At 53.2% G+C, this 14,544-nt stretch overlaps 5 protein-coding genes and 1 non-coding gene across 6 annotated transcripts; 4 read left to right on the forward strand and 2 right to left on the reverse strand.

Annotated features, from left to right (window-relative positions):
* Positions 1 to 3,169: 3,169 nt before the first annotated feature.
* K452DRAFT_325858 (uncharacterized protein) lies at positions 3,170 to 4,228 on the forward strand (the record flags this gene model as incomplete). Its single annotated transcript, XM_033544810.1, has 2 exons — positions 3,170 to 3,225; positions 3,274 to 4,228. 2 exons carry the CDS (start codon positions 3,170 to 3,172, stop codon positions 4,226 to 4,228), a joined length of 1,011 nt encoding a protein of 336 aa, XP_033398972.1.
* A 1,002-nt stretch (positions 4,229 to 5,230) lies between these two features.
* K452DRAFT_357616 (uncharacterized protein) lies at positions 5,231 to 6,489 on the forward strand. The gene is made up of 3 exons (XM_033546132.1): positions 5,231 to 5,413; positions 5,463 to 5,615; positions 5,673 to 6,489. The coding sequence occupies exons 1-3, from the start codon at positions 5,326 to 5,328 to the stop codon at positions 6,314 to 6,316; spliced, it is 885 nt and encodes a 294-aa protein (XP_033398973.1). The 5' UTR covers positions 5,231 to 5,325; the 3' UTR covers positions 6,317 to 6,489.
* Positions 6,490 to 7,632: 1,143 nt separating this feature from the next.
* On the forward strand, positions 7,633 to 10,236 carry K452DRAFT_357617 (uncharacterized protein; the record flags this gene model as incomplete). Its single annotated transcript, XM_033546133.1, has 1 exon — positions 7,633 to 10,236. The coding sequence occupies one exon, from the start codon at positions 7,633 to 7,635 to the stop codon at positions 10,126 to 10,128; it is 2,496 nt and encodes an 831-aa protein (XP_033398974.1). The 3' UTR covers positions 10,129 to 10,236.
* Positions 10,237 to 10,624: 388 nt separating this feature from the next.
* K452DRAFT_168404 (uncharacterized protein) lies at positions 10,625 to 11,267 on the reverse strand. The gene has a single exon (XM_033535761.1). The coding sequence runs from the start codon at positions 11,023 to 11,025 to the stop codon at positions 10,666 to 10,668; it is 360 nt and encodes a 119-aa protein (XP_033398975.1). The 5' UTR covers positions 11,026 to 11,267; the 3' UTR covers positions 10,625 to 10,665.
* Positions 11,176 to 13,205, reverse strand: K452DRAFT_168393 (uncharacterized protein). The gene is made up of 3 exons (XM_033535760.1): positions 12,708 to 13,205; positions 11,551 to 12,657; positions 11,176 to 11,493 (listed from the first exon to the last, which is right to left on the reverse strand). The coding sequence occupies exons 1-3, from the start codon at positions 13,104 to 13,106 to the stop codon at positions 11,326 to 11,328; spliced, it is 1,674 nt and encodes a 557-aa protein (XP_033398976.1). The 5' UTR covers positions 13,107 to 13,205; the 3' UTR covers positions 11,176 to 11,325.
* Positions 13,206 to 14,242: 1,037 nt separating this feature from the next.
* K452DRAFT_t62 lies at positions 14,243 to 14,347 on the forward strand. Its single transcript has one exon. It is a non-coding gene; the product is annotated as a tRNA-Phe (tRNA).
* Positions 14,348 to 14,544: the final 197 nt, after the last annotated feature.

A 14,544-nucleotide genomic window follows, 5' to 3' on the forward strand; every position in this document is an offset into this window, starting at 1 on the left:
GCAATCGCACGGAGCAAGCACGCCACCATCACCAATGCAGGATTCCAGCAGAGTTAGTTGGCGGTGTCCTGGACGATGAATTCGGCCTAAAGAGGCTGTCTCTGGCTTATCTATTTGCACGTTTTTCAGGATTGTGGTGGATTGGTGGGGGCGGGGGCGGTAATTAGTGATTGTGGTGGTAGTGGTGATGGACTTTGCTGTTAGAGATGGGTTGTAGTGAGCATCGGTAGGCTGTGGTTGTGTATGCGTGCAGTGGTGCTGGTGTATGCAGGTCGTCGTGGCTAACTCATCACACGGTAGGTGTAGAGTCTAGTTGGTGTTTTCTGGGCGGGGTGTGACTATGGTACCACTTGAGTCTATAGACCCTGGTTGGACTCAAGATGGATGTGGAGTCGGGCGTCTCTGGAAGCTGTCTCAGTTGTGGCTTGAGATTGCGGGTGTTGAGGACGTGTGTGGGGTGGGTGGATGGGGGAGAGTTTTATAAGTTGCACTTTTCTATCAAAAACGTACGTGGAGTGGGTTGTTTTCGAGCACAAGATTGCACTAGATATCTCAACCTAGATACGGTTGCCCCTTCGAAACAACATGGCTTAAAGTTCATGGTTCTGTCGTAAAGAGGCTTGATCAAATATCTCCATGAGAACGGAGTTCGTCACTGACCATTCTAGTCTCCGAGAATATGATGATTGTGCTTGGCTGTATATAACAGCTTGCAGGGGAATACCTGGAGCGGATGTAGCAAGGGAATCGGGCACATTTGGCTATTCCATCCCTAAGCTTCCTCTGGTCTAGGTTGAAGGTTCTTTGATTAATACCATGAAGCATAGGGAAGAAGAATGGATTCTAGGAATTTCAGGGCTACCAACCGCATCCGCCAAGCTAAGTAAAATTGAGACTGTAGGCGTCCCTCTCCAAGTAAGCCGTCGACCGCAGGACCGCAATCTCCGCAACCTTGTCATCTTTCACCGCGCCGCTAGCCACCGCATCCGCCTCCACCAGGTCGCCCTTGTACAACCGCCGAGGATTGTCTACATGGTTCGGATCCCTGTTGAAAAAGCTCGACGCTACCAAACGCGACTTAACCATGTCCTCTGCCCACCATAACCGTATCTTGTTCTCATCCTCACGTAGCCCGTGCGCAGGGAACGGGTTGAACTCGAACTCCCGCCAGCCGATCCGCGCGCCAGAGGCCAGTGTCTCTATGTGTCTTTGCCCCAAGTCTTGCCACTCTTCGTCATCATCGGTAAATTCGTTGGGTTGGGTAGACGAGGTGGGCGAGCCATAAGGTACTGATACAGAACCATCTTCGGGAATTGTGGCCCTCTCCCCCGGCCTCTGGTGGGATGACGTGGGGGAGCCATAAAGCACTGAGGCGGAACTGTCCTCAGGGATTCTGGTTCCCTCCACCGGCCTCTGGTGGAACAATGATTGCATTCTCAGGCGGTGGAACGACCTCGTGGGGCTTGACCGGCTCGTCTGGATGGATGGGCCCAGGGGGACCTGGTGGCTCTGGGGGCTTTGGAGGCTCGGGAGACTTCGGCTGCTCCGCAGGGGTTTCAGCGGGTTCCACTGGTTTGGTGTCTTCGGCGGGTTTGGCCGGCTCAGCTGGTTCATTGGGACTGCTTCTGGGTTCTGGCTCGACGATGGTGACGACTTTGGTGACCTTTTCAACAGATTCTTCGCCATTACTGCTGATATTTGGCTGGCCGATCTCAATGACTGTTGTGGTGGTGGCCCCAGTGGTTGGCTGGATAATGATGGGTTGTGGTAGTAATTCTGCCGGTGGCCCTGTTGTGGGTGCCCTTGTAGGCGGTAGTGGAATATCTGCTGCTGAGGCCTCTGATGCTTCGACGGGGAGTTTGTCTGCGAGTTTGTTTGCTTCAACGGCAAGTTCACGTTCGAGGTCTTCGCGGTCTTCGGGTGACAAGGTCTCTGGGGCATCGGAGAGTTTCCTGGAGAACCGACGGATCTTGTCCGTGACTTCTTCGATTTCCTTTTCTGTGGGCTGGCCGAGGATTGGGTGATCGAGTTGAGTTGACAATCGTCGGATTTCTTTGGTGAGGTCCACAAATTCTTTTTCAGTAGGTTTTTCAACCATCGGCACTTGCGCGTCAACTTCTGTTGCACGCCTCGAAGCGAGAGGAACCTCAGTTTCAACCGTTTCCGCCGGAGTTTCGTCTGCTGCGAACTTCGTCGTGACCTTTCGGAGGAGAGGCCCGTCGGAAAACACCATTGTGACTTCCCGGAGTATACCTTGTGGAGGGTCGGGCTCGGGCAGGTCTGTTGGGGGGGTCCCGGGTGGATTGAGGGTGGGGATTCTATTAGCAAGCTCATCTGCCAGGGCTTTTTTGTTAACCTAATACATGTCAGCAAGGGCGTTATTTGTTTAGGCATTATCCACACCACTGTTACAGCCCGGAGCGGCTCCGTGAAGGGTCCAGGTGCAGGCTCTGTGGAAGGCCCAGGTGTAGGCTCCGTGGGAGGAACAGGCGTAGGCTCCGTAGAAGGACCAGGTTCATTCCGTACTTTGATTAAGTCTTTCTTGGCCTTGTTTTCTTCTTTGCGGCCTCTGAAAAAGGATTTTGGATGTTTGAGTAACAGCAACAGTCGATGAAGCGCAGCTTTGGCACGGACGAGGCTAGGAGACATGGAAGCCCGTTGAAACCAGCAAGCAAAAGAGATCTAAAGGATGAGGGTCCCGATATCAACAGGAGCTTGGGAGTAGGATATCGGATAATAGACGAAATGGCGCGCAGAGAGACAATGGGATGGACAGGATATGGTGGTGAATTAGGTAGAAGAAGGCGTTCGCCAGGTAAAGCAAAGCTGCTACTCTAAAATGGAAAGAAGTTGCATCTTGCAGTGATGCAAGAGCGTTGCCTACCTACCCGTCTTTGCTCATGAATTGAAGAGCAGCTGGACGAGTTGGGAAAGAGCCACCCATCGTGATTGCCCTGGCACACGCATGACACGACGGAAGATAGCCATATAAAATTCCTGCGCGACGAACGCACAACCACAACAGTCTGGAGTTTTTGATGACAGCCTGACAGACGAGTGAGGTCGTCCTGTCGTCCATTTGCGTCACGCATCCTCTAAGCGAGAGCCGGCGCGAAGCCACACCACCCAGTCATTTTCGCTTCTCTCAACCTCACCATCCCGTCCGACCATGAGGATCTTCCTCATCCGTCACGGCGAAACGGTCGACAACGTTGCACAAGTATAGTATGGCAGCATCCTGTGTGCCTACGCGTTCATCGCTAACCCTCATAGTGCAGGTAGCAGAGACTCGGAACTGACCAACCATGGCTTCAACCAAGCTACCTACCTCGCCCGCTATCTCCGCGACAAAGGTCTGAGCTTTACGCACTTGTTTGCTTCTCCTTTACAACGAGCCCTCAAGACTGCACAACTCATCCGCGATGGTCAAGCAGCGCCCGAAGACCCGCATCCTGCTCCGAAGCAGCCACTGGCAATTACAAGCCTGTCTGTGTTGAAGGAACAGGATTTTGGGTCCCAAGAAGGCAAGCCTTGGCGTGACCGGCCTAATGGCTCGGACAAGGTTGGCAAGCAACCTTATCAAGAAACACAGAAGGATGATCCTGAGTCCGTTGATGTCGAGTCGAAAGAATCCATGGCGCAGCGCATGGATGAGTTTCTGGACGAGCACATTGCGCCCTTGTGGCAATCTGCCAGTGAGCCTGATGAGCACATCGTTGCCATCGTGTCACATGGGATCATCCTTTCAGTCCTCTGGCGCAGGATTCTGCGACGGTTGCCTCCTTACAGCATCAGCTTTGATCGTGAAATCACGGTTGAGAGGAGGTCATCCTCTCTTGAGAACATATGCGGTTTCTCAAATACCGGATATCTTGAATTGGTCATGACCGCAGGCGAGTCACTTGCGCGCGTTCCGACAGAATCCAATGATGAGAAGCAACCCACCAACACTAACGATGCTGGCGAGTCTGAGAACAGTACATCAGATTTGCCTCAAGCTCCGGTACGTTCTCCAGCTGCTGATACCGAACATGTCTCGACTGCTTCTAGCACGACGGTACCCGGTGCTCCAAAGGTTCTTCACGGATGGGTTACTAAGATCAAAACGATCAATGGCCAAGAGCACATGAAAACCCTCAAAAGGACCCGTGGTGGTGTTGGCAGTTCGAAGCATGACGAAAAGCAGAAGACGCTGGACTCTTTCTTCAAACGCCGCAGAACTGACTAAAAGCCGTCTTTACTGATACCTCAGCGATTGCACAATGGTATGGATTTGACGAGTCCTGCCTGGATTTGGTCTCAGTTGATGACAAGGTAAGAGACAATTTTCTTTTCTTCACAGTTTTCTTTCTCGAATGATGATAAAACAATAACTCACAGACCTGTTCTGAACCTTCGTGTTGATTTACTATTGTTCCAACTGCTGTCTGATCCGAGAACCCATCTTGTTATTTTTCGAAATTTGCTACGCTCTGATCATAGCTAATTCGAACTTTGTTAGGCCTATCCATGTGTCGTTCACGGGTGACCGACATTACAACGAAATCCTCGTATCTATGCCGACGCGTGACAACGTCCAACTAATATCTCGACTGATACCTGGTCTCAGCCTGAAGGTTTTGAATTTTGCCGCTGAGCAAGAACAGCGTAGGTACTTGAGTAGGAGGCTTAGATATTTGATACTGCGAAATTGGAACCTTTGAGTACTTGAAATCATTTGCTTGCCTGCTAAATTCGTGCAATCCATTGATTGGTGTGATTCAAAAACCACTATTAGCCTCCGAGACCCAATCAACTGGTGACAGCCCAATACTTCGCGTCGTGTCATTGCATGCTACTGTCCACGTTGGGCAGGTCTGATGGAGTAAAATTCATGTCTGCACGGTCGCTTCGCCAGTCTCGACGGAGTTGTCCTTTGCCCATGTCTCGCTTGCCCCAGCCTCCTGTCTGCGATGATGCAACAACCAACATCTGCAACGGACAGCTTCCCCCTTCCCCTGCACTTTAGCATATCAGACTTTCGCGATTCTATGTCGGTGCAAACCTCAATATTATCTGCATTGCTATCATGTCCTTTTTTAATGGATATATTGCCTTATACGATGTCGCGCAGGGGGTGGAAGTTCATCAGGCTTGTGCCGTCCCAGCCTCTCCCAACCACCGCCGTCTGCATAGCCACCCTGCTTACCACCAACCATGACATTCCACGATACCCACTTGCATTGTTTCCTTCCCTTCTGCTTTCTTTCTCTGCATTCCCTGTGAATCTCAAAAAGTCAATCTCAAAGAAATATTCCAGCCTCCTGTTCAACTCTGATCTTCAAGATGGTCAAGCTAGCATGGTTAGCCGCGGGGGCTCTCCCATTCGCCACGTTGGCGAATCCTTTGGTCTCAAGACCGGACGTTACGAATGGTAAGTTGAGAAGGAAGCTAGTGACTAGATAGCTTGCTAACGACCACAGGTTCCTACGTTGTGTCGATTGCACGGAATAACGTCCAAGCTGCCACACCGCTCAGCCATCTCCCGCAGAGCACTCCGAAAGTGCTGTCTCACGTGGCGGTACCCGTAAAGGATTCCGAACCTGTCAATGCAACCCTCTTTGGCCATGCTTCAGGTAAGCTCTTATCCAGACGATCGTGCGTTTTCAAGTCATTAACACCTGCGCCAACAGATGCTACATCGCCGGTCAAGCACCAGGTGCTAGTTGCTGTGTTGCCCTTGGCTTCAACCACCGTGACTGCCAGTACGACAGTATCAGGACCTCTCACAGGCACGCTCGATGCCTTGTCTGTCCTCTGCGCAGCGATGGCTACTCCACCGACTTACTGTCAAGCTGTTCCATCCGCAACTGCTACTAGCGCCACGGAATCGACTGCCGCCCCTGTCAGCAGCGGTGCTTCAAGCGGAGCTGCCAGCTCCGCGCAGGCCACGACGACGACTACTGCGTCGATTGTTTCTGGACCCACTTCTGGGGCCAGTACGGCAACCAGCGAGACGTCTCGTCGTGCTTCATCGACAGCAACGACAGCCGCACCGAGCTCTACAGCGGCATCTTCATCCGCCTCCAACAGCGCCAGCAGCACGGACAGCTCAAGCTCTGGTTCTTCCGTTGGGGCCCAATCGACAAGTGCCGCTGCCACGAGTGCGACATCTACCGCCTCTAGCACCTTGAGTACGACGACGTCTTCGGCAACGGCAGCGGGAACGGTCGTACCCCCGGTGCCCGCGGTGGCTGGCAGTACAGCTGTTGCCACAGTACCGCTTTTCGTTACTTGGTGCTCTGCTTTTGTTTTGGGAGCCATGTTGCTTTTGTAAAGATGAATTTGTGTTTCTGTTTTTCTTTTCTTATTTTTCCGCAAGATACCCTTATTATTTTCCTGACGTTAACGAATGACGATGGATTGGGACGAAACATGGAAAAGCATACGATTTGGCATGGCCGCTTGTGGAAGCGCGCAAACATATAGAGATTTCGAGATATATAGCCTAATTGTAATCTTTAATATAAAGTCCCCTAGGACAATGGCTGGTCTGACAATAGCGATTTTATAGCTATTGTCGTATCATGTGATTTCGCTTTAGTGAGTTCTTAAATCGACTTCTAACTTCTTCTTCTTCTTCTCTCTTGTCGCATCATTCATCTTCAACTTTTCTCATCAAATTTGTCGCGGAATCCTTGTGAGGTTGTATTCCAAGCTCTTTCGCGCCATGTCTTCTTCGACGGACTGAGGTTGTCGTTGTGAGAGCGGCTTAGCAGACGGGGTGGCATCGGAATATCCAGTAACATCGTCAATGTTGTGGGCTTTTGTCCGTCCACATTGGCAGAGTCTATGGAGATGCATGCTGCGAGACGCGTTGGGCGTGTTATCGTTGCTTTGTCTGCTATGAAGAGCCTGGAGCTTATAACATTTCTGGCTGTGTTATGGAGGTGCCACGCAACCTTGTTAGGGTTGGTGAATGGAGGAAGTATCAGGATGGGCAGTCGAGGACTTGGTAACAGCAGACGACCAAAAGTTCAACCCGATCCAGTTAGGCAATGGCCCGTTCCTTCCTTTTAACAACCACGACCTTGCAGCAACCCTCATTACCCGTCAACTCCTTACTTTTCTGCCAAACATTCGCGATACTTTCCATCAGCCCAGTCCACGGCAATCATCGCTATCGCTCATCCTTCTCGGCAGAAGGCTTCCATCAACCAAGTACGTGCCTAAACAAGGAGCGTTATCGAAACCGACCCTCACTGCGACCCTGTCCTAAGGCCATCATCTCGTAACCGTACCACTCCTACGACTGCATATACCTATGGCGCAAAGGTACATACGAACCATCACCCGTCACTGAAAAGCCATCAGACGGAAAACATCTGCCCGCTTAGTTCCCCTTAGCTATCTGCAGCACATCCCGCACCGACTATAGTCGCAAAGTCTGTACCGATCGATCTCCAACCAACCTGGCGACATCTCACATCGTATACCCCGCGTCGTGTCTTGGACTGCTTCGCAGATTTAGACATTCTGATCATCATCATCACACTCATCATCGTTATCACTCCAGATTGACGCGACTCACTTCGAGTACCTTTATAATCGCTCACTATGAGTAATCCGGAGGCAAGGAAGTCTTCGGAACCAATGAGCCACGCTCGCTCTCAGTCATTCCTGGGGTCTCCGGTTTCAGATAATCGGCAACAAATCGAAAATGAACCAGGGAATTTTGACAACCAATTCTGGTCAGACATAGGCATAGAAGAGTTGCCCGATAATGTGACCCGCCCTCATACACCATCCAGTCAGGAGCCGGCCCTTGGCGTTTCGCTCTTCGGTGGTGGACCATTGACCACTACATCTGACACCACGCAAATCGCAACGCATCCTAGCGAGGGAAGACAGCAAGCTATTGGCAGCTCGCAGCTCGAGGACATTGTCGAGGAACTTTCACTTTCGCCAAACGTTGTCAGAAGTGATGATGCGACAAACAAGATCAGAAGGGGAAGTAGCACAGGACTCACTCCTCAGCCTTCTCAACCCACTCCCACAAACCTTACGCTTGATCCTACACTTGGAACACAGATCATATCCTCATCAGCAGGGTATCTTGGTTCTGCTGAAGACAATACTCAAACGCCAACAGACCCTTCCGGTTCGAGCTCGAGCTCGAGCAGCCCATCACCGTCCCCGGAGCGACAGCAGATTAAGTACTCACTCCGCGAAAGCGCACGCAACGGTAGCCATGTAGTGAGGACTACGTGGTACGACCGTGATGACAGTGGAACGTTTGATCCCAACGCAGAACGGCGACGCAAACAACAGCCGAAGAAGAGGGCTACACTGCACCAAGTTTCAGGAAATGATCTCGATGATGATGATGATGATGACCAAGATGATGGTGTGCCTAGGCAACCGAAGGTTTCTTCATTGCTCAACGCCCGACAATCTGGGCAATGTTGTATTGTCACACTTAACCTGGGCTTCGAAAAGGGAAGAGAATTACTTTCTCAACACTCGGACAACTGGCCTGAAGAGCATTTGAACATACTCAATGACGAACACATCTGGAAGGATATTGACCAACGCCAAGAAGAAGTTGGCAGCTTTGGTCCAGTCTTGCGACCCCGTAAGAGATACGTTCGCTACGATTGCCCAAGCGAAGAGGAGCCTCGATTGCCCGCCATTCCTGACCCTAAAGGCGAGCATGAAGACTTACGTGGGCATCCATCTGCGCGTGGCTGTATCAGGTGCCGGATAAATGGCGAGGAATGCACCATGCGGAAGACTGGTAACACTTGGCCGTGTGTCCAATGTATTGATGCGTTTGGAGGAGAGAAATATGTCGATTGCGAGCTTATTATCCCGCCTGCTAAGAAACAGGCTTGCGAAGGCTGCCAAGACCGTATGGAGGATTGTTCTTACACGCAGAACGAAGACGATCACGACATTCCCTGCGAGCAATGTCTTGGTGAAGGCATGAAATGCATTGCAGGGCCCGCTCGCGAAGCATATCCTTACCGCGCCACTTACACTCCACCTCCCGAAGCCGAATACATCCCGTTCCGTCCATACGTCACCTGCACGGCATGTCGGCAAGTCAAGAAGAGCTGCTCGCTAAAATCCAAGACTGATCAGCCACCATGCAAGGCTTGCAAGAAAGCAAAGATTCCTTGCACTTTTGAGAAGATTATCCCCACTAATCCTGGAAAGAGACGCATCGACGAAGTTGTGAGCGGCCAGGTTGAGGATGAGGAAGACCAGCAGCAGCAGCCCTTCGAACAAGATGAGCCGGAAGGAGTGAAGTCTCCACGGAAGCGCCGCAGTTTGGTCGAGGCACCCAGCACAAATACGCCATCATCCACCGATACTAATACAAACAAGGACTCTAGTCTGACTAACACCAGTACTCCTGCATTCAGCTCTGTCAACAAGCCCCCGCCTCCAAAGCCACGATCCGAGGTTTTGACTGACGCTGATGGGCACAGAGGCCCGCTCACGGTTATCCTCACCAGCATGGCACATCCCATTAGATTCATGCAGCCTCTGGGCAACTGTAACTGGTGCTCGAACATAATGTTCAGCCTGTTCGGGCTGGAATGGAAGCAGCCCACAGTAATCGCATGGTACGACGGGCTGGGCTACACGGAGCTGCATGACGGGCACCGCGAACTCGGACTCAAAGCCACCGTTATGTGTACGGAGTGCACAATGGATAGAGTTGGAATCCTGAGCTGTCCCGGACATCGGATGCGGGCACTGCGTCCACCTTACTTGACCCCGGAGCAAGTGGAAGAAGAGCTCTCAGCAGCGCTGTCGCGTCTCTTCGAGAGCGCGCTCCTGCCCACCGATCGCTGGTGCAATGTCTGCCAGTCGCCGGCAATTGTCGAGTGCTGCACGGAGCAAGACGCAGACAAATGGGGCGACCCGATCCAGCCGGGCAGCCCAGAAGCGGTGGGTTGTGGGCTCTGTCTCTGCGAGACGTGTGAGGGGCGGTTGGGCGCTCTCGGCGGCGATTTGCAGGCCGTGTTGCAGGAGAAGCTGGCGGATGATGCGGGGGTACGCGAGGCCAGAGCCGACGCCGGCTTCTTGCTGTATGATGGCTTGCTGATGAAGAATGTGCTGGCGCAGGCGAACAGCTAGGCGTTGGGCTCTGCTTCTCGTTCTGGAAGTAAGCGGTTATCGGGTTGAGCGAACATGGGACATGGGATTCTGGGAGACTGGCTGAGCGGGAGCGGGAGCTATTCGGCGAAGTGAGGTTGCAAGCGCTTCTCTTCCAACAACTTCACTTACGGTTACATTCCGGGGGGAATGGCTTTAACTTCTGACGACAAAAACAAAAAAAGCACAACTGGATTGATGAACGAGGAAGGGGATGGGTCACACATGATCTCTACTATTGAATGGCTGAGAAGATGCTGGGTGGGGTCTTAGGAGTAGTAATAGCAACGGCAGCGGCACCCAGTGGTGGCGGTAATGGAGAGACAATATTTGATATTGTTTTTCTCCTTTTCTTTCTCTTATGGATTGTTGCATGCCCGGCTCAGACGTAAGACGGGATTTGACATGGTGGCCGGTCCGGTGTAAAAAATGGCTATGCTTAAGGGTTTTGGAAAGAGTGGCTTTCGTTAAAAGGCATGCTTGCTTGATTGACTGATTATAGATTATCTGATTTTGCTTCTAGTAATTGATTTTTCGCTGTTGTTTCAACAGCAATATTCTATGGTATTGTTGGGAGTTGAAGAATGCTGATGGGGATGCCGTCGAAGAATAAAGTCGACGTGTTCCGTGCTCCATGCTCCATCTCGCTCCCGTACATGAGGGCTCCTCCGGTATGAGGCCCCAATTCCGTCCACAGCCAAACATTCTCGACCACTGGCAACAGCGTGCTTCCAAACAGGCCTCTCTTCCCGCATGGTCCCACACGCAGAGCGAAGCATCCGCATCCGTACAAGCGCACCTCCCGCGCCGCAGCGCACATCCACAACCAACCAACCCCCAGCCACCAGCAGGCAGATCACCATATAATCGCATCATCATCGATTTCCCCGCATTCTCGTTTTAAACTTCCCCTTTTCCAGCGATCAGGTCATAGGTAGCGCCACGCCTAGAGTAGCGCACCAGCAAGCACGTGGCCGACGCCACGCGCACGCGCGGCAAGCTCCAGCGCGGCTTGGCGCCAAGGGGTCGAGTGTGACGACGGAAGCCACGCGGCGCGGCGAAGCGCGCGTGCGGAGCTCGCTTTAAGGGGCAGGAGCCAAGGTGTGTGAGAGTGAGGGGACACACGCGGCACGGAAGGAAAAAAAGGGGAGGGGTCCCAGAAGCGGCGGCGGTGGCGGCTCATATGTGCACGCGGCGGAAGCGGAGGCGGATGGCGTTGGCGTAGCCGAGGGCGGGCTTGCGCACGGCGTAGCCTGCGGCGGCGAGGGTGACGAGCGAGAGGAGCACGAGCAGGAACTGGAGGGGCACGACGTCGGAGTCTTGGATGGGTGTGTAGGCGTGGTTGACCTGGTGGGTGGTGTGTTAGTTTGACGGGAAGAGAAGAGCTATGAGGACATCACTTACTATTTGCCCTGTCACCGCGTTCATCAGTTCCGACACAGCCATGACCTCGCCTTCGCTGTCCAGCGCCGCGACCCTGAGGAAATCTCCATACGTCCCCGTGATGGAGAAGGCGTCCTCGAAACCGTTTTTCTTGATGGTGTCAATGTCGGTGAAGTTGCCCTTCACCTTGTCCGTGCCCTGCAGCTTCCAGCTCTTGACCTCCGTTGCCCCGTTCCACGACACATAGACCTTGTTCCGCTTGCGCGCAATCGCGGGGAGTGTGTTCGGGCGCCCGACCCATGCGCCTTTGAACGTCCGGTATGATTTGATCCAACCCCAGCCAAAGAAGGACGACGCGCCGAAATGCACGTTACACACCACATGTCCTTGAGGAGTGAATTCAGTGTACGCGGCCGAATGTCCCCACCCAACGAAGTAGTTTCCACTATTGAGGCGCTGGACGGAGCCCTGCGAGTGCGCGGAAATGTGCATAGGGCTGACGAAGTCGGTGATAAGGGTTGCGGTCATCGCCTCCATGTCGAGCTGGATAAGCAGGCCGCGCGAATACGGCATCGTGGCGACGTTGTTATCATAGGCGGCGTTGTCGAATACGGTCAATTGGTTGCCTTGGAACCAGCGTACGTGGTGTTGCCAGGAAAAGTTGCTCGCGGCGCCCTGACTGAGGTCCCGAAAGTCGCTCGCTGCGCCGCCCAGCTTCCACAAGACTTCGCCCTTAGGGCTGATACAAGTGATTGTGTGCATGTAGCGCGAGCTAATGTAGTAGTTTCCATCGGCATCCTTGTCGACGCTGTTGATGTGGAAATAGTCCCACGCGTCGTCGTGGCTCTTTCCCTTGCTCTTGCGTGGCGCAAACGAGTCGCTAATGTGGTAGTGCGAAGATGCGCGCCATTGGAAGATCAAGTCGCCCGTAGCAACATCGATTTCCTGGAACAGGCCGTCGTAGATCCAGCCGTCCTTGGGTCCTCCCATGGCAGACAAGTCTGCCGGTATGATTTCGTAAATGGTCATGAGCGCAGTACCATTCTGGGTCAATTGGAACTCGTGGAGGTCTCCTTCGAGGTTGTTGGCGGGGCCTACTACATGTCTGACTTCGTACGAAGAATCCAGCTATTATGCGTTAAATTGAGGCAGTGGTTGAGCAGGCCGTAATAGCTCACCATGTAGTATCTTCCGCGCCCATGAGTCCCGTCATCATTGCCCGCCCAGAATGTTATGAAATCTTCTCCCTTGTACCTCTGCACCCTCAAGTCCATGGCCTGACCATATTTCTTCTCCGTATAGACGAGATTTCCGCGCGCGTCCAAGATCATTGGGCCAGGATCGGCGACGGACCGGCCTCGAGGCTCAAGGAAGGTATAGCTCTGGTCGCATTTGGAGTTCCATTGGAGTATGTTCACGCGCGGGGAACTCAAGTCAAAAGAAACGTACTCCTGTGTCGGGTAGGCGCCATAGAGACCTTGGTCGTACCAGAGAGGATTGCTGTCAGACTTGGACTTGAGACTGAGAGGAGAGGCGCCGGCCAGCAGAGGGAGGAAGGCGAGGATTGAGAGCCTCATGACGGATTGAGCAGAGAGCGGCGAGGCACGGCATGGCGAGGGAGAGCAGCGGCGGGAGGGACATGTTGAAGTATAGCACCCCGAAGCGGAATACACGCGTATGCTAGGTATCGATAGCGGTGCGGGCTGGGCGATCTAACGAAAAAGATGCAAGTGCGAGCCGGAGGTGACGCAGCTCGGTCAACCAATGGGCGCGTTCTCAAGTCCGCCATGTCTTGGCATGGCCGTCTGCGTCGTTGCCCGAGTCGGGGGCACGGCGTGGACGAGACGCGACGAGGATACCGAGCTCGCAAGACGGGGCGGCAGTCGACGCCCCACGCTTGGCATTGAAATCCTCCAGCCTGCCGTCTGTTGGTGCCGTCTTGCCGTACCAGACCGGCCTTGTCACTTCTCCGTGGCCGTATCTTGCACCGCGAAGAGATCCCTGCCGGGGTTCGCGCATCCTTGGCGGTTGTTCCCCTGAAACGGCAATGTTTGGTTGAACAGGAGATGCCATGCTCACTATCGCGAGACGCGTCAACCACTATCACTCTCTCGCCGTGCCGCAGACGACGACGACGGCGGGAAGCCTGAGCGTCGCCAGCGGCCTGCAGCACCGAATCTCGACGAGTCGGCCGGGGAACACGGGGCGCGCGTTGTCCTTCGTCATCCGTGGTGGAGGCCCCGTGGGAGAGAGAGCGCAATCGTCGTCACTCTGTGCGCGCCTCTCGGGGTTGTGACGGGGGTTCACATTACGCGCGGCGGTTATTACGCCCGAGGTCGACTGTCAAGCTGTTTAATCGTAAGCGGTGAAAAAATAATAGACCGAGCTCCTGGCCTCTCGCGTGCGCGGTCTAGAAACCTCATCTCCCCATGTCCTGTTGGGTACCCAGGTACTCCGTACTCTGTACCTCGTCGCTTGCGCCAGGGGTTGCAGCGCCATAGTTGCAGTGATCATGTCTGAGTGTTTGTGCGTCTGCTGATCTTAAGGTTGTTCGGTTGAGGGTTAAAGTAGAAGACGAGGTTGACAAAAGCTTCTTACCAAGAAGCTCGCTCACCATTCACCACCAGGCAGCAATGCATTGTTTGTATTTTGCAATCAATATGATCATCATAAATGCAGCAAGCAAAGCGTTTTCTATTGTCAAGGTGATCAAGCAGCTTTAGCTCACTTGGGAGAGCGCCAGACTGAAGTCCAACTTCGGTTACAAACCACTCTGTGCGGTATCTGGAGGTACTGTGTTCGATCCACAGAAGCTGCAATTTTTGCCCCCGCGCGCATCAGCCGTAGTGCATGAGATTTTATTTTGGCTTTTGATTTTTTTTTTTTTTATCGCGCGATACGATCGGACCGTCTCGAGGCATTAGATTAGCGAGATCAGTGCCAAGCCTTATGGGCGGCTCGGCAGGGGACTCGAGTACGACTGCTCGTATCTGGATGGGATAGGCGGCGGTGGGA

The sequence above is a fragment of the Aplosporella prunicola genome (genome assembly GCF_010093885.1).
Source record: "Aplosporella prunicola CBS 121167 unplaced genomic scaffold K452scaffold_9, whole genome shotgun sequence".
Lineage (NCBI taxonomy): Eukaryota > Fungi > Ascomycota > Dothideomycetes > Botryosphaeriales > Aplosporellaceae > Aplosporella > Aplosporella prunicola.

What these genes read in the sequence shown, in the direction of transcription:
- K452DRAFT_357616 (XM_033546132.1), top strand. Translation starts at nt 5,326, where the DNA reads ATGGTCAAGCTAGCATGGTTAGCCGCGGGGGCTCTCCCATTCGCCACG. An exon ending in AAGACCGGACGTTACGAATG is followed by an intron (nt 5,414 to 5,462) that starts GTAAGTTGAGAA and finishes TAACGACCACAG; the next exon opens with GTTCCTACGTTGTGTCGATT. An exon ending in CCTCTTTGGCCATGCTTCAG is followed by an intron (nt 5,616 to 5,672) that starts GTAAGCTCTTAT and finishes CTGCGCCAACAG; the next exon opens with ATGCTACATCGCCGGTCAAG.
- K452DRAFT_168393 (XM_033535760.1), bottom strand. Translation starts at nt 13,106, where the DNA reads ATGAGGCTCTCAATCCTCGCCTTCCTCCCTCTGCTGGCCGGCGCCTCT. An exon ending in GGCGCGGAAGATACTACATG is followed by an intron (nt 12,658 to 12,707) that starts GTGAGCTATTAC and finishes AACGCATAATAG; the next exon opens with CTGGATTCTTCGTACGAAGT. An exon ending in ACGCGGTGACAGGGCAAATA is followed by an intron (nt 11,494 to 11,550) that starts GTAAGTGATGTC and finishes ACCACCCACCAG; the next exon opens with GTCAACCACGCCTACACACC.
- K452DRAFT_168404 (XM_033535761.1), bottom strand. Translation starts at nt 11,025, where the DNA reads ATGATGATGCGATTATATGGTGATCTGCCTGCTGGTGGCTGGGGGTTG.